This window comes from Thamnophis sirtalis, unplaced genomic scaffold (assembly GCF_051295495.1).
Source record: "Thamnophis sirtalis isolate CommonGarterSnake01/CBP01778 unplaced genomic scaffold, rThaSir2_p1.2 scaffold_2, whole genome shotgun sequence".
Lineage (NCBI taxonomy): Eukaryota > Metazoa > Chordata > Lepidosauria > Squamata > Natricidae > Thamnophis > Thamnophis sirtalis.
Window position 1 is genome coordinate 149,585,208 of NW_028261382.1, and position 23,872 is coordinate 149,609,079.

General features: G+C 37.3%; 1 protein-coding gene across 1 annotated transcript in view; it reads right to left on the reverse strand.

The window, feature by feature from the left end:
* Window positions 1–5,748: 5,748 nt before the first annotated feature.
* The window catches only part of TTC39C (tetratricopeptide repeat domain 39C), a 40,993-nt gene continuing 22,869 nt past the window's right edge, over window positions 5,749–23,872 (reverse strand). Inside the window, exons 4-14 of the mRNA XM_014061216.2 lie at window positions 23,290–23,404; window positions 19,082–19,436; window positions 17,217–17,385; window positions 15,569–15,662; window positions 14,837–14,944; window positions 13,723–13,832; window positions 11,258–11,381; window positions 10,136–10,233; window positions 8,087–8,191; window positions 6,449–6,487; window positions 5,749–6,167 (exon numbers count right to left, since the gene is read on the reverse strand). Of these exons, the coding sequence (XP_013916691.1) occupies window positions 6,078–6,167; window positions 6,449–6,487; window positions 8,087–8,191; window positions 10,136–10,233; window positions 11,258–11,381; window positions 13,723–13,832; window positions 14,837–14,944; window positions 15,569–15,662; window positions 17,217–17,385; window positions 19,082–19,436; window positions 23,290–23,404 (1,407 nt within the window). The 3' untranslated portion in view covers window positions 5,749–6,077. The remainder of the gene's footprint in view (window positions 6,168–6,448; window positions 6,488–8,086; window positions 8,192–10,135; window positions 10,234–11,257; window positions 11,382–13,722; window positions 13,833–14,836; window positions 14,945–15,568; window positions 15,663–17,216; window positions 17,386–19,081; window positions 19,437–23,289; window positions 23,405–23,872) is intronic.

Consider the following 23,872-nt stretch of genomic DNA (forward strand, 5'->3'; position numbering starts at 1 on the left):
ACAGCTAGGCATACGTTTACCATTTCAGCAGAAAACCAAGCAATTTGAGTTTTTTAAAAAAGAGCCGAGTTGGCGCAGTGGTTAGGGTGCAGTACTGCAGGCCACTTCAGCTGACTGTTATCTGCAGTTCAGCGGTTCAAATCTCACCGGCTCAAGGTTGACTCAGCCTTCCATCCTTCCAAGGTGGGTGAAATGAGGACCCAGACTGTGGGGGCGATATGCTGACTCTGTAAACCGCTTAGAGAGGGCTGAAAGCCCTATGAAGCGGTATATAAGTCTAACTGCTATTTCTATTGCTATTTACTCAGTGTCCTGAAGAATTGAGATTTATATGGTGTATGTGTGTCTGTGTGTGAGAGGGGGGGGGAGAGAGAGAGGGAGGGAGGAAATTTTCCCCACATTCAAATCTTTCCTCCTGCTGCTTTCTTACCAATAAGTTAGAAGAGTCTTTAACCTGCCCAAATAGTTTCCTGTGGGGAAAAAAGCATCAGGAAAAGCAGATCTCCCCCCATATATTTTCCCTGCTTTTCCTCTATTTTGAAAGAGCCGCTTCTGTTGCTTTAAGCAAGGATTACAGTATTAAGATACATTCTATGCTTCTCCTGTGCAACATTAACTAGTGCCATAAGTAAGAATTCTCCTTCATAAATATTTAATCCCTGAAAAACATGCAATAAATTGAAATCAGAAAACTACTGGTTGTAGGCCAGTGTGGCCCTCCCTTTTTTTTTCCAACAGCAACTCCCATTATCCCTCATAACTAGCCTTTTTAACTACCGCTGATGGGAGTTGGAGAACAACATCAGAAGAAAATCATGTTACTCATCCTGGTTCTAAGACATTGAAACAGGAAAATATCAAATTTTAATTTAACTAAGCAGAAATATTTTTTTTAATGTTAAATAAATGAGACCTATAGTATATTATAGAAAACAATCTAAAGTGACATGTAAAACTTCAAGTTATTCACCGATGCAGTAAAAAGTATCAACAACAAAAATATATCTGCCTTGGTAAAATTCTTAAAATATATATTAACCTATGAGATGCTTAATCAATTATTGCCATTAGATCATGCCTCCGAGCTATAAAGTATAAAAACATTCTGATTACATAAAATACAGTCACGATTGTTCTCATCACCAGCATAATCTAATATAAAAATACCTTTTATGTTTACAAGAAGTTTTTTCTAGAATGTATATATGGGGAAAGTAATAGTAGGAATGGGAATACTTGGGTGGATGGAGCAGAAAGCTACTGTTTATATATCAGACAGCCATTTTGCTTGCAAGATTGATGCATCTCAGAACAGACATAGTGACAGAAGCATATCCATGGCCAGGTAACACTGGCTCTATAAAACTATGGTTTTTGAAGGAACCAGCCAATGGCTCCAAAATGGGAGTATACAAGTTTTGCAAATTTATCTTGTTCACACATTTCCTGGCATACAGGGGTATTTGCAGGGTATAGTTTAGAAAAAAAATCAAGAAGGGCCACTATGATACTGTAGTCAAAGCCTCACCCAATTTTATTCAATCCGGCACCTATAAAAACAAGTGGATCTTTGATCACACCACCATGGCTACCACCTTGAATATTTTCACCATAGTCTGCAAACATCCCTGCTGGCACATAATCACAAGACATTTAAGAAATTTTGTTATAACCCCATACCGAGGGGTTATATATTTATATATATTTAGCGATTTGTTTTGTAAAAGACTGTATGTTGAAAAAAGTTGCTTGTACTAATAAGAAACTGTTAAGAAAAAAAATGCAGATATATATCTATAAATTTTAGCTGATCAAAACTATTTTCAAAATTAACTTGCCCCATCCTATATTCTCATCATCAAATGAATTTTTTTCTTATTTTAGCTACCTAAGTTTCCAAACGCAGGATGGTTGGTGTTGCTTTGGGTTTGGGCCCTCAAAAGCCCCTTAGGTCTCATAAATATATAGATAGGTCTGCTGCTAAAACCAGATTTAAAATGCTGATTAAACTTGACTGTCCAAGAATCTGGTCAATGTTTAGCATTCTGACTAAAATATGCTATATCTGAGTAAGGAACTTTTGGGATAAGCAATTATTGGCGGCAAGTAAACTTTGGGTGAGTTAAGCAGGGAGAGTGAACTTTTGTTGTACCTGACAGCTTTCAAGTTTCTTCAGGGTTGCAAGATTTGTTTTGTAGTTGGGATGTGAGGATTTTGAAGAAGGATAATCCAGAGGTGTCATTGGTCAGACAGATGGTTCATGTCAGGTGTTGGAGGGGTAGGAAATAGTAGTTTCTTGTTAGGAAGATCCTAAAGAACAATGGTGAGGATAGGCCCTTGATCCCACTGAGGGTGAGAATGAGGCAAATTACCAGAAGTGATAAGCAATGGGAACTATGAAAGGAGAAGCTGTTTCTAGAGAAGGGAGATTGTCCACTTGGTCTGTCTCTTTTTCTTCAGATGTCCTTTCCCTGAGCTCAGGAGGCCAGATTGAAGGATGCTTTGACTTCTGACTGCTACTGATGTTAGGTCCATTTTTCTTCACCCCAGAGCAGATGGCTGAGGTTATGAAGAATATTGCAATAGCCTTTTATCATGCTCAGATCACTTCCCAGTCAATATGTTCCCTGTTGGCACGAGTGACATCTGAAAGGCTAAGGACTGATTAGAATGGGCTACCTGAACACTTAACACTGTATCCTTTTCAGTAGCTGCTTATAGATTTTTGGTAGATAGTTCTGCTATGGAACTAGTCAAGCTTGAAACTGAGATGAGAATGCTGGATGTGATCTCCTGAAGAGCCTTTCCCTCTCCTTTGATTACCTATTCACGTATCAAAAATTCTGGGAGATGAAACAGAGGAAGTAATGTATTACATAACTTCCACCTACACTCATCTTCCCTTTTAATGAAGATGAAAACAGCATAGGACATCTGGTAGATGATCTTTGTTACCACCCAGATAGAAAGTTCAATTCTCCTGATCCTACAGACCTCTCAAAAGCATTCACACCCTCCATGCTTTTCTGCTGGACCATCTTATAGACACATATTTAAGACATAGATTGATCTTCCCATATGTTTCTTCATGTCAAATTATTTTGGGGTATGTTGCATTGTTTTGTTTGTCCACTTCATTCTGTAGGCGTAGCTCCAATCATTAGTGCTAAAGTTCAGCTAGCCCTTTCATTTACTTCGTGTCATTCTTGGCTCTGTGTTTAGCATTTCTATAAAATCAGTAGAAGAGATCATTTCTGGATGAGGTACCATCAATATGTTAATATTCCATGGTGTAAACTCAATCTCAGGCCAAACTATTGATGCCCTGGTAATCCTCATATGGTGCCCATAGTCTATATGGGATTGACAGTTGAAACAAGCTGAAATTTAAGTCCAATAAGAGTAAGGTATTGCTAGTCCAGAAGCAATCTGGTCCTTTGTTGATTATATTGGCTGCAGATAAGGTTGCATTCCACCTTAAAAAGCAGGTTCATGACTTTTGAAGTCATAGCCACAATATGATTCACAGATAGAAGACATGGCCTTTGCTCCACTTTGACTGATGGACCAGTTGAGGCCCTTTTTGGAGCAGAAGGTTTTGACATGCATGGCTTGTGCCCTCATCCCTTCAAAATGGGGTAGCAATGCACTTTATTTGGGCCTATCCCCAAAACTACTAGCAAACTGCTGAGAAGTGAAAGCTTCTTCAGCCATGTAACTTCACTCTTGCAGGTACTGTGTTGTTTCAAAGTAATTTCAAAAGATAATTCAAATTGCTGTTTCTGGCCTATAAACGCTTTGCTTGGCAACTGTCCATTCCACCTATTTGTCTCAGGAGATCATGTGGATGATCCTAGAAACAGTCTATCTCAATGGCTGCCATCGTTGTGAAATAATTTCTCCACAGAAATCTATGGGTCACAGTATCCTGGAGCATTGTTATCTTTAAGAAAGTTAATGAAGACGATTTTGCAAGATGTTTTGGATTTAAGATGCTTGCTTGGATGTTTTTATTTGCAAGACAAAAGTTATATCTGTGTTAAAATTTCCTATGTTTTTTTTATTCTAATGATTTACCTGACTAGTTTAGAATTACACAACTGGTTTAGAATTTATACAGTATTTAATTATCTTGCTTTATTTTGTTATTTCAAAATGTTGGGGTAAAAATACTGAAACAAATAAAATATTAATAAATTGCCACTATTAAAATAGTTAGGAACAAGGCAGTTGTGTGTAAAAGCCTTTTTAAAAGGCTGCAAATTAGGTTAATCCTCCTCTCTCAGTAGGGAGCAGGTCTCAAAAGTCTGGAGCTGCTACATAGAAGGCCAGAATCAGGATTAGAATCAGACTAAGAAATGGCAGCTCTGATGTAATTCTGATGATGATGATATGGAATGGGCACCATACTGAAGAACAGTCTCTCTGGTAATTCCTGGTTTTAAAGGGCAAAATGTATGGACAATCATATCTTGTTTCCACTGAAAATTGACTACAAACACCAATGTAAACTGAAATACAAAAAAGGAACTAAACATTTAGAACAAAATATCGCCAAAGCAATAGAATCAGGAAGGTTTGACAATCAAGTTTGAGTTAATTGTTCACAGAATATAGTTTTTTTTAAAAAGAGCACAGATGATATAATAACCACTAAGTACTTTTGGGGAGAGTAGCAAGAAACAGGCTATGCAATTTAGCAGTTACATGATGTACTTGGTCATTTGGTTCCAATTCACATTTGATAATCCAAGCACTGAGCTCATAACACAGGACAGGAACTATCCTGTGTGTGCTCATGACAGCATTACCCAATGCTGAAAGTGAACAGGGAAGTCCTTGTGAATGTAATTGTAATCTTTTTCTCTTTCTTAATGCTCTTTGGAGCTTGTTTGTTCAAGTGAACTACAAACAAGATAAAGCATTTAGCAGATCAGGTGAGAATCCAGAGTTGTGAAAGAGAAATTTCAGAAATTGAAAATAAGGCTTTAATGCCATTAAAAAAAGCTTCACAATATATAGGAAAAGCTACTATGCTAAAAATTGTTTTTCAAAAAACAATATTTGCCTTAAAAATACATACACACTAAAATAATGTGTGACAATTTTAAAAGTCAGAAAATTGAATAAACTTCTACTGTGTTATATTATTTTAAAAGTTCTAAAACCAGAAGGAGGGATACTATAGGTTTAAAATGCCAGAAGGCAAGTTTTTCATATTTAACCTACATTTTAGCAACATGAATGATTCACAAATCCCTTGTTGACAACCAATTATCCACACTACCATTTAAATAGGTATCAAATGTTTAACACAATGCTTAAGGATTTAAAAAATAAACATTTGGCTAAAAAATAAAGTTTCTAAATATATTCTCATAATTTAAAATAAATATGGGAGCAGATTTCATTATTTACATATATCTGTATGACCAAGAAAAGTTCCATGGGCAGGTTTGTTGTGCTGTAAATGCACCAGGCAATTTTCCAGCTCTATATCCATTGGCTTTTGAATATAACTATTCATTTCTATACCATACTGAAACAACTTTATAATATTGTTTCCATGAAAAGGGTTCCTTTCAATAGAAGAATGGTTAAGCTATTCAGAAATGGGAAAAATAATAGAAATCAAGCCAATATTGATAGAGAAAATCAGTGTGTGCTCATTGTTCGTTCATTTGTACAACCACAGGCTATGATTTCCAGCTTGACAAAAAACAACAACAAAAAAGACATCTCTAAGCATTGGAACTAAAGGACTTTAATATTCAAAGGAATTCTCCAGAACCATCCCCTGTCTGTGTGGCTGGGCTTGAACATAATGTCTAGCTTCCCCGAATTTAAAAAGGACATATACATGAGAAATCACCAGTTGTTTGAGCCTAAGGTCACTTAACCTTTTTGACTGAGTCCTTAATTGTTGAGATTGTTAACATTTTTTCATCACCAGCTTTGCATCTTTAGGAAAACATCTCTTGCACAGGATGGTTTTCTGGAGGAAAGCTGATCTTCCTGACAGCTTTGTCCTTCGAGGGCAAAAGTCGAAAAAGAAAAGATGGGAGCCTTTCTGTTCATCACTGGGGGACAACTTCTCGCAGAGAGGCTAATGCTGCATGGATGCGAACATGCAACCTGTTCTCAAAATCATACCCTGTGAATTCTTCCTGTAATAGAAAATAAAGATAAAAATTGAACTCACTGTAGTAAAGAGGCATGACAACTTAAAGGGTTGTACAAGATATGTATTGTTTTAATTGTACATTTTTGGAAGTTAAACATGTTTTCTAATTCCCCAAGTCAAACACAATAGTAAAGACAAAAGAATAAAGGGTTTTTTCCCCCCTTTCATCCTAGTTAATGTCTGTTTCATGCAGCCTATATTGCAAGGAAAAAGAGACCCCGAACACACAGAAAAGAAAATACTTAAAACCATTCTGAATATTACCTTTGCCTGATGCAGTAACACCTTACCTCTTGGGACAGACTGTAGGAAGAAGCAAATGTCATTTTAGAAATGTCCATGTCATCTTCCAAAAACAGAAAACAAAAACAATAACAACACAATATTTAGCTCAACACAGGAAATAAAAGTCTGATAATAAGATTAATTGGGAAAATACTATACTATACTGACTTGCTCCTTTAGTGAGTAACAGAAAGTCAATTGAATGTAGTGGTTAAGGTGTTAACTTAGAAACCAGGAGTCTGTGAATTTTAGTCCTGGCCTTAAGCATAAAAACTAGTTAGATGACTTTGAGCCAGTCACTGTCTCTGAGCCCAAACCACTTCACAGGTTTGTTGTTGCAGGGACAAAGAAGAATGCCTTAAGTTACTTTAAAAAAAAATAATGGTGGATTTTTTTAAAAAAAAAACCTAATAAATAATAATAAATATAATTTAGAACACTTTTAAAAATACTGGAAATTAATCATTTTCATTTGGACACTACCTATTCCCAGCAAAATGATGAATAATCACATAAATGAGCTATCTCAAGAAAGTATCTTAGAAAATATTGGAGATAATTGATTTGTTCTGTTTCCCAATGAGTGCAGCTACTTGAAATAAAACGAAGACTTCATTTGTAGTCATAAAAATAAGTTCCAGTTATTTTCTGCTACTCTTTTCTTAAAAGCCTTTCTTAGGTGCGCCATGTGGGAATTGTAAGAGAAGAGTCAGGCTAGTCTAGGGTGGCCATTATTCACACTTGTTCTTCTTACCCAGGCTGGAATTCTTGACTTCCTCAGCCTTGTTAACTTCATTCCTTTATTCCTCCTAAACGTCACAGCAAGAGAAAGAATCCTACCTACATTTGTAGCTGCCAATGCTTACAATAATTTAAAAGTGAGGTAGAACACAAGGAAAAAAAGGGAGAGAGAGAGGACAAAAAGCAACAAGCCACACACACACACACACACACACACACATATATATATATGCAAATAAACCTGGGGCACTCCAAGTACAGGTAGCTCCCAACTTACAGCAGTTCATTTAGTGACTGTTCAAAGTTACAATGGGACTGAAAATAGTGAGTTATGACCATTTCTCACACTTAATGACCATTGTAGCATCCTCATGGTCACATGATTTACATTCGGATGCTTGAAAATTGACTCGCATTTATGACCGTTGCAATTTCCCAGGGTCACGTAATCCCCTTTTGTGACCTTCTGACAAGTAAAGTCAATGGGGAAACCATATTTATTTAACAACCATGGGACTAATTTAACAACTATAGTGATTCACTTAACAAACTGTGAATTGTGACGAGAAAAGTTGTAAAATGGGGCAAATCTTACTTAACAAATTTTTTCCCTTAACAACATAAATTTTGGGCTCAATTGTAGTCGTAAATTGAGGACTACTTGTATTATTGAATTATACTTCTCAGTGACTCCAGGCAGCATGGCATGATTCCGGGAACCACAATGTAGCAACACCTGGATGGGCACAAGTTCCCCATTTCTGAAGAACATAGGCTATCAATCCAGTCAAAGTTACCAATTATCATTTCAACTGCAGAAAAAACGGTTAGAATAAAAATATATTCTCAGATTTACCACCACCACCCTCCAATTACCTGAGGGTTTTCTAATAAAAGACAGCCAAGTTCATAGCAAGCATATGGTTGAACATACAGGTTGTTCTGGCGGCAGATTTCATCTTTAAGGGCTCTTTGAAAGAACTGCAAAAGAAAATTTATCCCATTATTTCTAAGAACAAAATGATTTTGTTTGCACTTGACTCAGAAACTTTAATTAGTCCAGTCATAAAATCTTTTCATTTGCCAATTATCATTTCAAACATAAATGAACCAAATCAAAACCAGATGGGGAAATAATTGCTAATGGCTATGGATAAATAGTAGGTGACAGTGGTAAAACTTGCTGAATAGAAAATACTTGACACATAGACATAATCTCTGCAGTCACAATAAATATTGTTCTTTCTAAAAAAAAAAAATCTGAAAAACTGTTAAAAGTATTTCTGAAATTCTGGATTTCAAACAATTAATAAAAAATTGACTAAACATGCTATGTTGACCTCACACATTAGGAAACAAATTTAGTGGCCATTAACCTTTGGTTTTATGTAATGCTACTAACTGCAATTGAGTGAGAAAGGATATGTACATAAGAGAGAATGAGAAATATTGCAAATCACCATAAGTCTCACCAGCATCTCCAGTCTCATTCTGGTTTACATTAGAGCAACCAAACAAACTACAATAAAATCATTAAAAACCCAAGTCCCAAATTATTATTATTAATAATAATAATAATAATACAGTGCAATCACATAGGTATTCTCTTTATCCTAAGTGAAAACAATCCTCATAAGGATTGTAAAATAGTTCAATCTTCACCGCTTTATTAAAAACTGCAATGTTTGGTGCCAATTTCCTTTCTGGGCAAATGTTTTTAACAAGGTTGGAACCACCAATGATAAACCTCACCAATGAACCTCAACTAGCCCCATATCCTGTATTCAAACCCAACCCCCCACCCACCCTCACACCAGAATGACCAATTTTACCAGGAGACTTGCACTGCTTGGGAGCCAAGCCATTTATAGCATTAAAGTGAAGGGGCCTTGGTGCTTTCTGAGCTTGGCTATTTTCTTGCAGAGTTTCATTACCCAAGCGAGGTAACATCATCAACGCCAGAGCACTGAAGATTCAAAGTAACATTTTGGGCTGTGTTTGGAAACTTACTGAAAGCCAATGCAGTACCTGTAGTACAGGATGTTACATGGCTGGGGCAGCTCTCCCCTGCCAGCATGCAAGCAGATGTGTTCTACACTAATGCAATTTGAATAACCTTGAAAGGCAACCCCATGTGGAATGCATTGCAGTAGTCTGTCTCTCAGATGAGAGCAGCAGTATATAACCAGACCTTTTCATTCTACATTGGGCCACAACTAATCCAACAGCCCATCCAGCAATTGTCATAAATTTAAGAAGATATCTAAGTCATGGATCTGCTCTTTCAAGGGGACCACTACGGTACCTAATCTAAAGTTGTCATCAGATAAAACAGAGAGATTGGTGATCACTGAATAAACAGTAAATCAGACTTATTGGGATTCATCTTTAGCCTGCTTCATCCCGTCTAGGCTTCTATAGTCTGTAAGCACCAGATCAATACTGCTATAGCATCTCTAGCCCAGCCTAGCATGGTGATGCATAACTGAAAATTGTCAAAATACTGGTGATACAAGTAGCAGACAAGGATGCAATGGAAAACTACAAGACTCTAAAAGAATTGAGAATGGATGAAGGCAAGGTCATAAGGAAGACAGAAAGTTTTAAAGAGAAAAAATAGTGTAATAATATTGGGATGAATTAGAAAGAATTTACTGCAAGCAAAACAAAAATGAGAGAAAGAGGAAATGGGTAATAAACGAAGAAACAAAGACAAAAAGTGTAACAATTCTATGGGATGGGTTATGGTCTGACAGCCTGAATTGGGTCTATAAGATGAAGGCACTCTATCTTTGGCTCTATGTATTCTCATACTAAATTTTTAATTTGTTTTATTACCATTATTGGTATGTTTTCTTGTTAATTGATAATTGTTTTTTTATATGCTTGAATATACTAGCATATTTTCACTCTATTCTCAGTTACCTGAACTGCATCTTCAGCATTTCCTAAGCATTTATGTATGGCACCAAGTAGCAAGTTCTTCAAACCAACAACCGTTGAATCCTCAATTTCCTGGCAAGCTTGAGAAGGAGAAAAAGACAGGAATAAATGACAATGATGACATATACATTTGACATTGTTACTATTCTTCCATTCCACAACCTCCATTCTCTAGATTCAAAATTCTTCAAACAAAGGCAAGCCTATCTAAAAGACTGCTAAAAAAGCTTTTAATTTAATTTAAATTTAACAACTTCAATGATTCACTTAACAAATGTGGTAAAAAAAAGTCATAAAGAGGGACAAAACTTATTTAACAAATTTCTTACTTAGCAACATAAATTCTGGGCTCAATGGTGCTCGTAAGTCAAGGACTACCTGTATATGGATCATAAACTGTGGACTGATGAGGAGGAAATTCAGGAAGCAGGCTGAAAAGTAAGAGCTACGGATAGGTGGGCAGGTGCTATGGCCGGGCACTACGGTGTTTGGGGGTGATGGTGGTGGCAGTGCCACAAGTAATTGCAATAGAGTGTGGGTGGTCCAGCAGGTGCTGGGGTGGGTGCCACAAAAGGTGGGCAAGCAGGCACTCTAGAGGGAAGAACAGACACTATAGAGCATGGAAGGACAGGTGAAAAAGTGACAGGAATGAGAGCACCTTGTGACTTCCTGCCAGCTTCCCCAATGACTTTGCTTGTGGGAAGCTGGCAGGGAAGGTTGCAAATGGCAATCATGTAACCATAGGATGCTGCAACCATTGTAACTGCAAGTTATTAAATGGCCAAATTGAAATCACATGACCATGGGGAAACTGCAATGACTGCAACTTCTAATCCTCTTGTTCAGTACCATCTTAACTTTGAATGGTCACTGAATGAGTGGCCATAACCTGAGGACCTATATTATCAACTTATTTCTTAATATTTTATGCATTAGGATTAATCAGGTCAAGGTACAGGAATAAGATCAGGAAATCAGCTTCTTGCTTCAAAGGGACACAAACTGCTTGCTAGCAGCAATTGAAAAAAAGGGACAGGAAAATGTATTGTCTTGTAGAAGAAAGAATATATGCAAAAGTATGCAAAGCAGAATTCACATGTATACCTTGACTCATGTGCTGTAGATTGGTGAATGAACAGTTTGGAAGAGCTTTCCATAAGTATAGTACCTCGATGGATGCCAATACACAAAGTTGTTTGGTTGGTTTTTGCTTCCTAAATCTCTCTGCCTGGAAAACAGATCAGATACTGGTTTTATTTTCTAAATAATTGGAGGGAAACTACTTTTAAGCATTGGGATATATTTTCATGTTTTCCCAGTGTAATATAATGGGGAGGGAGGGAGGGAGGGAGAGATTACACTGGGAAAACATGAAAAGCATTAAAAGTTCAACATAAGAACCAACAATTTTAGAATGCTGAAATGTAACAGAATAGAATAACAGAGTTAGAAAGGATCGTGGTCTTCTAGTCCAGCCCTTTGCTCAAACAGGAGACCCTATACCATTTCAGACAAGTAGTAGCCCAATCTCTTTATAAAAATCTCCTGTGATGCAGCACCAAAAACGTTTGACTGATTAATTGTTCTAACAGGCAGGATGTTTTTCCTTATTTCTAGGCTGGTTCTCTCCTTAATTAGTTTCCATTCATTGCTTTTTGTTCTACCTTCACATGCTTTGGAGACTAGTTTGACTCCCTCTTCTTTGTGGCAGCCCCTTAGACATTGGAACACTTCTATCATGCCACCTCTAGTCCTTCCTTTCATTAAACTAGACATACCCAATTCCTGCAACCATTCTTCATATGTGTTAGCCTCCAATCCCAGAATGTAGAGCCCTATGACTTAATTTTCAGGGCTCCAGTCAGCCTAGGATAGGAACCCTAAGAGTGCTGTTCCTAATCTTGTTTTTTTTTAACACAATAGTAAAGGTCACAAGAATAGAGACAGCTTTGTGCTGGCCCTGAAACAGATCGATAGAGAGATTTAGAGAATAACAATTCAGCTTTTAATTGTTGTATAACTAAGGACTGGAACACAGAGCAAGAGGTCTGTTTCATCTCTGACATTCAGTTTGAACTTAGAAGCCTTGGCTCCAAATAATGATTTTTTATTTTTATTTTTGGAGGAGGCAATTTTAAATGTACACATGAAAATACCAACTACCCACATTAACCAAACAGTAATGATCAAATAAGTAGGGTTACAACTAATAAGTATTTTTAAAAAGTTATTTCTTTAAGTGTAGTTTTTTTCCCTTTTATGATTTAAGATATTATCAGTTATTACAAATCATAACATAAAATCCTGTCAGATATACTGAATAAATGTTCTTTTTTGCCAAAATTCACCACAAGTGGTCCAAAGTATTCCTGGATAGATTACCATCAATTGCTTACTACTGAATGCTAAATGAAATAGCTGCATTGTTTATAATCATAATTAAACCATCTGGCATATTTTATTCTGAATGACGAGGCAGAGATGTCTTTCCTCCACAGGAAAAAGAACATTGCAATATTCTACTAAAACCTCTAGTTACTGCTGTGCGTGTGCTGTTGTATTCCTGCCAAGTGATTCATTCCATCCCAGGGCCTTCTCCAATGCTCAGGCAGGATTGAATAGAAGCAGTCTGAAATTCCAAGCTCATTCTTTTGCTAGAGAAATTCCACAATAATTTCTCTCTAAAAAAAAACCTCTTAAGCCAGCACAATTTCCTTTACAGTATTATCGGCAACAAGAAGGTTAAAAGAAAAAGAACAAGAGATACCTACATGAGCCACTGTGGCGCAGTACTGCAGGTCCTTCTGTTGCCTGCCTGCTGCCTGCAATTTGGCAGTTCAAATCTCACCAGGCTCAAGGTTGACTCAGCCTTCCATCCTTCCAAAGTCAGTAAAATGAGGACCCAAAAAAAAAATTTTTTTTGGGGGGGGGGGCAATATGCTGACTCTAAACTGCTTCAAGAGGGCTGTAAAGCACTGTAAAGCAGTATATCAGTCTAAGTCCTACTTCCCATCATTCTTGTCTTAGCTGGCACAAGTTAGCACGAAATAGCTATGAGCATCACTTTCTTCCACGGTGCTTTTTGGAGTAATGTATCTAAGCATATTGTTAACAGAACATGATTTGTATACTGTAGTCAGATACAAAAATGTACACTATCTCATCTGTTACATCTTTTGATGTCAGTTAACATCTTATTCTTCCTCCCAAAAAGTCACCTGTTGCAAATAGAGCTGGTGCTCATACCTTAACTAGATAAACAAACTACAGTTAGGTTATTGCCTGTAGCCGCACCCAACTTTAATTGAATCAAGACAGAACATGTAGCTGATGCAAATTGGGGGAGGAAGCCCAATAGGGGTTTTTTCTTCTTTTTAAATTGCATTTCTTCTACCTTAGAGCCTTTCCTATCATTTTCCAGGGACTTATTACTACTGAGGTTTAGCAGCCCATTAAAAGGGGATTTTGAGGATCACAAAAAAGGGAGGAAGCTTGAGGTTTAAATGTGGTCGTATGGTTGCAGATTGCCCACCCATGAACCAATTCTGTCCAATTTATGTTCACCTGACCTTTTTGACTGAGAATTGTTCAATTTGGTTGTTTTTTCTTTTGAAAAGCTTCTGGACTTCCTTGAAAACAGTCTGTGCACCATTCACTTCACCAGTAGCTCCTTGACACACTGTAATAAAAAACAATTCCTTTCATTAATTTAAAACAAAAGGTCCTGTTCCCTCACTAAGAATCCCACATGCTCATTAAACATGCAGAAAATTTTATGAATCATTGATTCTTAATTTGTTGGGTTTCCTGTTCCCTTCCTTTCTGAATCATGTCCACTAAACTGCAAATCTGCAGTCAGATTCAGTGTTGCTTTTTGAATAGCAACTAAGATATTTTAAGATCTTATAAAAACAAATATAAAGTATGCTGAAATATAGGATGTGATGCATTTGCAATTTTTGGGGTGAGATAATTGCTATTTGTTGGGTTTTGTTCCATTTACATGTTTGTTTGCTTTTAATTGTTTTGCATCATTACTACATTTACTATTAGGCACCCAGGGTTACCTGTTGATTAAGTAGATATAGACCTACCAATAAATAATGCAAGAACAACGTATGTTCCAAAACTCACTATAAGTGACACATAAGTGCATCCAATACAGGTAGTCCTTAATTTACAACCATTTGCTTAGTGACCGTTTCAAGTTACAACAGCACTGAAAATTTTAAGTGGCTTGTGACTGGTCCTCACACTTACCATTGCAACATTCCCATGGTAACATGATCAAAATTTGGGTGCCTGGCAACTGTCATGTATTTTCAACAGTTGCAGCATCCCAGGGTCATTTGATTGACCTTCCCATCTAGCTTCTGACCAGCAAAGCCAATGAAAGAAGATGGATTCACTTACAACTGCATAATTCAGTTAACATCTGCAGTATTTCGCTTAACAACCATGACAAAAAAGGTTGTAAAATCGGGTGTGACTCACCTAACAATTATCTTGCTTAGCAATGGGAATCTGGTCCCAATAAATCAAGAACTACCTGTATATTTTTGATGCTGTTGCATTTATTTATGTGAGTAATTTTCTTAATAAAATATGTTGACACCAAAGAACAAACACTATATTATTTCCACCCCAATTGCACAAGCTTCTGAATCATATAACAATACTTCCCTGCTGTTAAGTAGGCATAATAACACTGGGACCATCTTGATTCATTTTTAAGACGTTCAAATGATTTGAAAGCATCCTTGAAGTTCATTTCTATCATGCTGCACCAGCCTAAAAGGCAAAATTGTTGAACACAGAAATTTTGTATGTCCTATATATTATTCATAACAAAAGAAAATAATTGTTAAAATAGCTAAATATACTCTGCGAGCTGGCTTCTAATAGGCTTCTGAATGCAATTCAAAGTGTTAGGTATTATCTTCAAAGCCCTATGTGGCACAAGACTGCGTTTCTTGAGGTACCAACAGAAAGGGCATTGTAAAATCTTGTCATCTTATGAGACCTAGAAAGTCTGCCTTTTCTGGGGTTGCTCCTGTTCTCTGCAACAATTCCCTACCCCCGCCCCTCTCCAATATCACAGGCCCCAAATCTTTTTGCCTTGAGGAAAGCCATTGAAATCTGGCTCTTTCCCTAGGCACTGAGTGTGGCATGTGGTCATTTTCTTGTTTGCCTGGTTGCTATTTGATAAAAATGCTGTTCGTCGTTATATTGGATTTTGTTTTGCTTCCTTTTGATCTACTGCAAGTTTATTCTATATGTCATCCAGAGTCACAGTGTTTGAATTGGGCAGCCCTATAAATTTTGAAATCAAATAAATATATAACTGCTGGAGACTGAATCATTCAGATACTTATTATATCTATACAGAAAGGAAACATTAATGTTATCATATACCAATTTCATAGAGGCAGACATGCTGAATCTCTCTCTGATCAGTTGCAAGTTCCAAAGCAGTATTGAAGGAGGTCAAGGCACTGTTGATTTGACACTAAAAAGAGAAGAAAAACTGCAATCAAAATATAGAAGTATCAGCTTTAAAAATGTTCATTCAAATCATGCTACAACAGTATAAAAGAAAGTTAATTGCAATGATCATCTCGTGAAATGCTTGTAAGAATTACAAAGTGTGGACTAGTTATTGAAACCAATGTAAAATTCAGCACTCTAGTAGTCTTCTTCCTTGCGCACATGTCCTCCAAAACTGCCAGCTCATATGTGATTGTGACAGAAAAAGCAACAACCAGGAGAAATGCCATAAAGAATACTGATTGTACATGAGAAAAGAAAGAACAGAACTGCATCTACATGGAGGGAAGTATGCAGTGGAATACCCCAAGGCTCTGTTTTAGGCCCAATACTCTTCAACATCTTCATCACTGATCTGAATGAGGGGATAAATGGGGAACTCATCAAATTTTCAGATGACACAAAGCTGGCAGGAATAGCCAACACTCCAGAAGGCAGGCTTAACTTGAACATTGGGCGCTATCTAACAAAATGAAATTCAATGGTGAAAAAAGTAAGGTTCTACATTTAGGCAAGAAAAACAAAATACACAGGTACAACATAGGTGGTATCTTGCTCAATAGTAATAATTGTGAGAGGGATCTTGCAATCCTAGTGGACAACCATTTAAATATGAGCCAGCAGTGTGCAGCAGCTGCCAAAAAAAGCCAACACAGTTCTAGGCTGCATAAACAGAGGGATAGAATCAAGATCATGTGAAATGTTAATACCACTTTATAATGCCTTGGTAAGGCCACACTTGGAATACTGCATTCAGTTTTGGTCGCCACAATATAAAAAAGATGTGGAGACTCTAGAAAGTGTGCAAAGAACAGCAACAAAAATGATTAGGGGACTGGATGATTGCAGGAACTGGGTATGTCTAGTTTAATGAAAAGAAGGACTAGGGGAGACATGATAACAGTGTTCCAATATCTCAAGGGTTGCCACAAAGAAGAGGCAACCCTTCTATTCTCCAAAGCACCTGAGGGTAGAATAAGAAGCAATGGGTGGAAACTAATCAAGGAGAAAAGCAACTTAGAACTGAGGAGACATTTCCTGACAGTTAGAACAATTTATCAGTGGAACAACTTGCCTCCAGAAGTTGTGAATGCTCCAACACTGGAAGTTTTAAAGATATTGGATAACCATTTATCTGAAGTGGTGTAGGGTTTCGTGCCTAGGCAGGGGGTTGGACTAGAAGACCTCCAAGGTCCCTTCCAACTCTGTTATTCTATTCTACTGCTCCTGAAGAAAATCTCTCACTGTTTGTTGAAAAACAAATCAACAAATTTTCCACACTATTCTGAAATATCTATCACAAACTGCCCCCTTCTGCAGACCCACCTTCAACTCTAAGTGGAAGAACTTGAATAACAGGGACTCAACACATGGCATAATATTACCATACACAAAACAATGTCATAGCACTTCCACTAGTAGTAGCATAGTTCTACTGCCAGACTCTGGGCATTTTTTTAAAACTACTATATCATAGAAGAATCTGAAGAACTACCAAGATCAAAGATTGCAGTACCTCTAAACGCTGTATTCTGCCTTTGAAAAACATAAAGAGAGATGAGTTTGGATAAGCAGCTTCTTTTTTCAGAAGAATCTCTTCAGCCTCTTGCAATCCTGCTTTGGTATCACTGCCATCCAAAGCAAAGAAAGGGCGAACCACAGTGTGGTACCACAGCAAGGCTAACCTAAAAGCATAAAAAGGCACTGACATTAGCTAGTTCCATAGTTTGGAAATTCAGAAGCATCAAAGAATATACAGTAATATGAAATAGTCCATTAAACAAATTGCTTTTTTAAAACTTCAGCAGCTTAGACTGGCAGGTTGAAAGCATGCACACAGTATTACCTACTGCTCCCAAACACCCTCTGAAACAAGCAAGCATCCACATCTCTCTTTGGAACCTGCTTGCAAGTAAATTACATGAATGGCTACAATAAAAACTTCACACCTCCTTTGTGTAAAGCAGTCTAGAATTTGATTGAGTTATGGCAGGCATGAAGAATATGTAGGCTTAGGTTCTGGTGTCCTCCTATGTCTCCTCTAAAAAGTGGCAGTGTTTCCATAATGTCTAGATAGAAACTAAATGAAAACTGTACTAAATGAGTCTTATTCAGATATTCCTTTGCCTATCAATATAAAATGCCTTCTACAACACAGATCTTGTCTCTCAAAAAGTTAAATGGAGGGTCCAGTCACTAAATTATTATTTTACCAGAGATGTTTTTATCAAAACATAAAAAAATAAGTTAGCTTTTACTCAACAAAAGTGGAATGAAAGAAAGAACCATTGTTCAATTTCTGAAGTTGTAATCTGATAGTAGAAGAGATATGGAATTCCCTAGAAAATGCCACTGAGCATACCAATTATACAATCAAATTATAAATCAGCCTACTAAACATAAACAAATTAGCACCCAATAATTTTAATGTAACAACTCTTGTTACTTCAGACATCAGTAACACTGCCACTATTGTCAACAAAAAATTAAAGGTTCTCACAAGAGGAAATAGGGTGCTTAAATTAATTAAATTTCTTCTTTATTTCTTCAATCACTGGATATGAACAAAAATTTAAATGTTCATTGTCTCATTGCAATCACCTAGGAGTTATCCAGATTGTTGAACTACAGAACTGGAGCCCTATGGTCGCTTAAATAGAAAGCGGACCATTTCAGGGAATTTCAGTTCCAGATCCAAGATAACCCTGAACTTGCAGAATCTGTTAAAGAGGCTCCTCCATTGAGTCATGACATTAAGTTGGGAAGAAAGGCTATAGCTAACAAAGACTTGGGTGTGGAAAAGCAACCCTTTTGTTGAAATGGAGCCCAGATACAAAAGCTCATTGTCAGCTGAAGGACAGAAGAGTGCCAACTCAAGTACTTGTGTTTTTAAAAAGGCATTCTACTACTGATTTATACAGAAGCATACAAATACAGAAAATTACTTCTTAGTAGAATGTCTAAACATGCATACTGAAGATAATAAAATATTTTAAACGATGAATAATTTAAGAATGGTTTAACTGGAATTTGTTCTGAGTGCACTGAGTAAAAATAAGCTAAGGACACAATAAGGTTCTTTTCTTAACGGCCCAATTCTATAACTTAAAGCCGGGGTCCCCAAACTTGGCAACTTTAAGACTTGTGGACTTCAACTCCCTGGAGAATTCTGGAATTTGAAATCCACAAGTCTTAAAGTTGCCAAGTTTGAAGACCTCTGACTTAAAGCATATCAAAACACAACTCCTAATTTAACTAGGTGATGTTTTCATTTTTTTTTAAAACAAGACAAGACAATATTACTCCCTTACATTGGCTTGAAGTTTACTTACTTACTTCAGTTCTAAGCTATTACCAAAGCATTGCAATATAGCTACTCACGTAGCTAAAGGGGCCTTCATGTCCTTACTTTCACTTGCATACATCAATGAAGAAAGCCCCTGCAGGCGGTCTCCAGGAAAACCCAGTAGATTGATGATTTTGAGCAGGTTTGGGGGCACCATGGATATGCAAAGATGAAAAAGTCCATATCCAAAGCTAACAGCACCTTTCAGTCTGTTAAGTGAATCCTCTGTAACACCTTCTGCAGCAATATGATTATCATTTGTAGCATCAGAAGTCAAAGATTCCTGAGTTATCTTCTTCTGATATAATTCCTGAAGTGTATTAATGTCTGAATAGCACTTATTGTAGATTTTCCAAGCTTTTCTAAGGATCCACCCACCTTTTATATAAGCTGAGGGGAACAAAAATATATAAAGAGATAAAAAGAGTTTTAGTCAAAGAGAAAGAATTTTTTAGGTTAATCTATGTCCCATCCAGATGTTCACATCCAAATGCCCTCCAGATTTGTGAACTACAATTCTTATTTTTTCCTAGTCAATATGTGAAGAAGGGGTAATTATGTGTAGAAATATTGCTAGAAGCATTTGCAAATATTAACAAACTCTTATAACTAAATACAGGTAGCTGTCGACTTACAACATTTAATGACCGTTTGAAGTTTCAACAGCACCAAAAAAAGTGACATGACCATTTTTCACACTTATGACCTTTGCTGCATCCCCATGGTCACATGATTTACATTCAAATCTTTGACAATTGGTTCATATTTGTGATGGTTGCAATGTCCCAGGGTCATGTGATCACCTTTGGAGACCTTTTGACAAGCAAAATCAATGGGGAAGCCAGATTCACTTAACAATCATGTTAATAATTCAACAACTGCAGTTGTCACTTAACAAATGTGGCAAGAAAAGTCATAAAATGGGACCAAACTCACTTAACAAATTTCTCATTTTTAACAACGTATGTTCTGGGCTCAGTTGTGGTTATAAATCAAGGACTACCTGCACAACTCAACAAAGTAAGAAGTAAATCGTAATATATTTTTAATTTTCTGACTTTGTGATAGGATACATTGAAAGCTTTGCAGTTATAAAGAAGCAAATCACTTTCTCATTTAGGGTGTTCTCTGTATCCAATCATAAGGTTAAAGAACTAAGAAAACATAGTGTTCAATTTACTATAGCACAAACAAAATTGTTATATCCCTATTTAATATGCACAGGCCTGAAGATATTTAAACAACAAACATGTAACAGCAAAGAAATGGAGGAAATTCTATCTCTTTACATCATATTTAGCAATTATCTGAATTTCTATAGCCCTGATATGGTACATTTATTCTAAAGGATTAACGAAGCAAGAACCTCCAAGATATAGAAAATCAAGCTGTCTATTGCAATAACGCACTTGTTCCCGAAGCATGATTCAGCTTTAACAGGAAGCTAAAATTACTGCAAGACTGTGCCGTTCAGTCTCTTTCTGCTGCATAGCATATTTGGCTCTCATGTGGTTCACCACAAGGTAAGCATTTGTACAATAAGTGTTCAGCAATGCTTCAGTAACCATGGAGCAATGGACAAAAACTCTACCCCTTTCACCTTGGATGGTGCAATCATAAATAAAGTAGGAAATACGAGGAACATTTCATAAAAACTACATAGCTAAAAACTTTATATAGCTTTGCTGTTTTTTAGCCAGAATAATTTTCTGGTAAACATCATTACTTAATTATATTTAATTACTTAAAGTATCTGTTGGGATATTTTATAAATTTTCACATATACTTCTAGGCTTTATACATATATGTTTTTGTACTTAAGAAAATAATTAGTGAAGGACCAGTTTTGCTTAGAATATATTACTGCTTTGCATCAATTGATTAATTAAAAATATTTTTGCTAGTATTAATAGAAACTAGTAACCATATGCCAAACGTGTGAATTGTGGTGTTTTAAAATTGTATTTAACCATGTAGAAAGGAAGCTATGCTCAAAGGTGAATGTTAATAATAGAATCTTTAACAATACAAAATTGTGTTATCAAAAAGGTATACAATCAAAATTGAATTTCATTATTAATTTAATTAATAACAAAACACAGCATTCCTTTCTCATAACAGGGAATGCAAGTGACAGAACTTTCAACCACATTCTACACCCAAACACAAAGTATTAGAGGGCCCTGCTTATTTCAAATCTATACAGGTCATCCTTGACTTATGACCACAATTGGGCCCAAATTTTTGGTTTAAATCATTGTGGTCATTAAGTGAGGTGCCCATGGGACTGCCTCACTCAATGACTGCAATCCCTCTTCCCAGTTGCAGTCGCTAAGTAGACAGAGTGAAAGAGCACAGGCAGCTCTTCTCCATGCACAGAAGGGAATACTTGCACTGCCCTGGAGAAAAGAAGCTTGGATCCCCAAGATCCTCCCCCTCCCTCCTTGTCCAGAAAGGAACCATGATACAAGTGTCCTGTGCTAAAAGAGCCATGGTGGCGCAATGGTTAGAATGCTGTATTGCAAGCTAACTCAGGTGATTGTCAGCAGTTCAATATTGACCAGTTCAAGGTTGACTCAGCCTTCCATCCTTCCGAGGTTGGTAAAACAAGGACCCAGATTGTTGGGGGCAATATGCTGACTCTGTAAACCACTTAAGAGAAGGCTATAAAGCACTGTAAAGTGGCATATAAGTCTAAGTGCTATTTGCTATTGCTAAAATCCCTTTTGGCTTTCATCATGGACTTTTTCAGTCAGCGTTTTTGAGAGACTCCACCTACACAGGGCAAAATCAATCTGGAAGACAGCCCTTCAGATTCACAAAACAGATTGAATGAAAAAGGTCCATTCCAAAATGGGTCACAACTGATCTTTTTCACTCAGCTCCCAGGAACCAGAGTGAGTCCTGTGGCAGCGGCTTGTGACCTTCCTTGCCAACCTCCCTGTTGACTTTCTGAGGAAGCTAGCAGGGAAGATTGCAAATGGCAAACACATAATCATGAAAGAGAGGGGGTGGCAGCTGCAGAGTGGTAATCTTTTGTAAGTGTGAAAGGGTTGAGCCCAGACTGCAATTACATGACTGTGGAGGTTCTGCAATGGCATAACTTCAGGCACCCATCATAAGTCCCTTTGTTCAGTGCCATCATAATTTCAAACAATCTCTCAACAAATAATAAATATTAATAAATATTCTCATACTCTGCACAAATCAGAGAAAATTATATAAAAACAATCTATATATTATACATAGGTAAACTAGAAAATGTATACAAATAAACTGTGTTTTCCTTGTAGAACTATAAAAATTAGACATTTGTTTATGTATGGAGGATATACACAAAGGTTAGAAACTAGCTAGCATTTAGGAAAGCAGCAGGGGTGGGTTTCTCGCCCCGTTCCAACCGGTTCGGTTGGAACGGGGCCGGCGGTGTCCTCGTGCACGCGCGCAGTGCATGCATGCGTACTAGCGTCTGTGAGATGCTCCAGCTGCTCCTGGAGGATCGCGCAGGCGCTGTATGCATCCTGCGCATGCGTGGAAGCGCAGAACTCGTCAAAACCGGGTAAGAAACGCGGGCAGGCGGGTGGACCCTTCAGCGTTCCCGGAAGTTACTTACTTCTGGGTTCACCGAACAACCGGTTCGTGGGAACCGCCGCGAACCGCCTGAAACCCACCCCTGGAAAGCAAGTTCATAAAAAAGAGAGAAAGTAACAAGCATGATGATAATTAAAAATTGGAAATGATTATTTTTTCCCCTTTGATTCTTTGATTCCAAGGTGGCGCAGTGGTTAAATGCAGCACTGCAGGCTACTGCTAGATCAGCAGTTCAGCGGTTCAAATCTCACCGGCTCAGGGTTGACTCAGCCTTCCATCCTTCCGAGGTGGGTAAAATGAGGACCCAGATGGTTGGGGGCAATATGCTGACTCTCTGTAAACCGCTTAGAGAGGGCTGAAAGCCCTATGAAGCGGTATATAAGTCTACTGCTATTGCTATTGCTATTGCTATGATTCTTTTTTGAGACACAGTAAGACTTGATACCTACCATCAACTACAAAAACTATGGCAAAGGCATAGTTTGTTACACTCAGAGTTGACTTAGATTAGAAATATTTATAATATATGTTAGATTTTAAACTGATGGCATTCATAATATATAAAAGTTTTCTTACTGTATGCTATGAAGCCAACCATTTAAGTTATCCTGGTTTTAGATAATATTATTTTAAAAATAGATGTACCACTTACCTGATAATTCTTGTTTTACAAAAGAGAGCACAGCAAGATAAACTTGACAGTCTGCCACAATGATTTGCCTCTGCAATCGATCCATCATGGATGGGGCAGTTTTCCTTCCATCAACCTATTTGACAATAATAAAGAACAGAACCATCGTATTAATTAGAGATGCATAAAACATACCATAAGAATGTTCCATTGTGGGTAACACCAGTTATAGTCATACAGTGTGTGTGAGAGAGATAGAGGGGGGACAGAGAGAAAGGAAGGGAGAGGGGGAGAGGGGGAGAGGGGGAGAGGGGGAGAGGGGAAGAGGGAGGGAGGGAGAGAGAGAGAGAGAGAGAGAGAGAGAGAGGAAAGAGGGAGAGAGAGAGGAGAGAGGGAGGGAGAGAGAGATCTGGAACTTTTCTGGAAGTTGATACTCTGAACCAGAAATGCTTTATATTTTTCCCATGTTGTCCAGCAATGAAAAGCATAGTGCTACAGAATGGTAGATTTCCATCTCCCATATATTAATCATTTAAAATTTGGTCAAGATAGGCAGTGTGAATTGCCTTGTAATAAATTTTGTTCAAAGTAAAACAAATGCGAA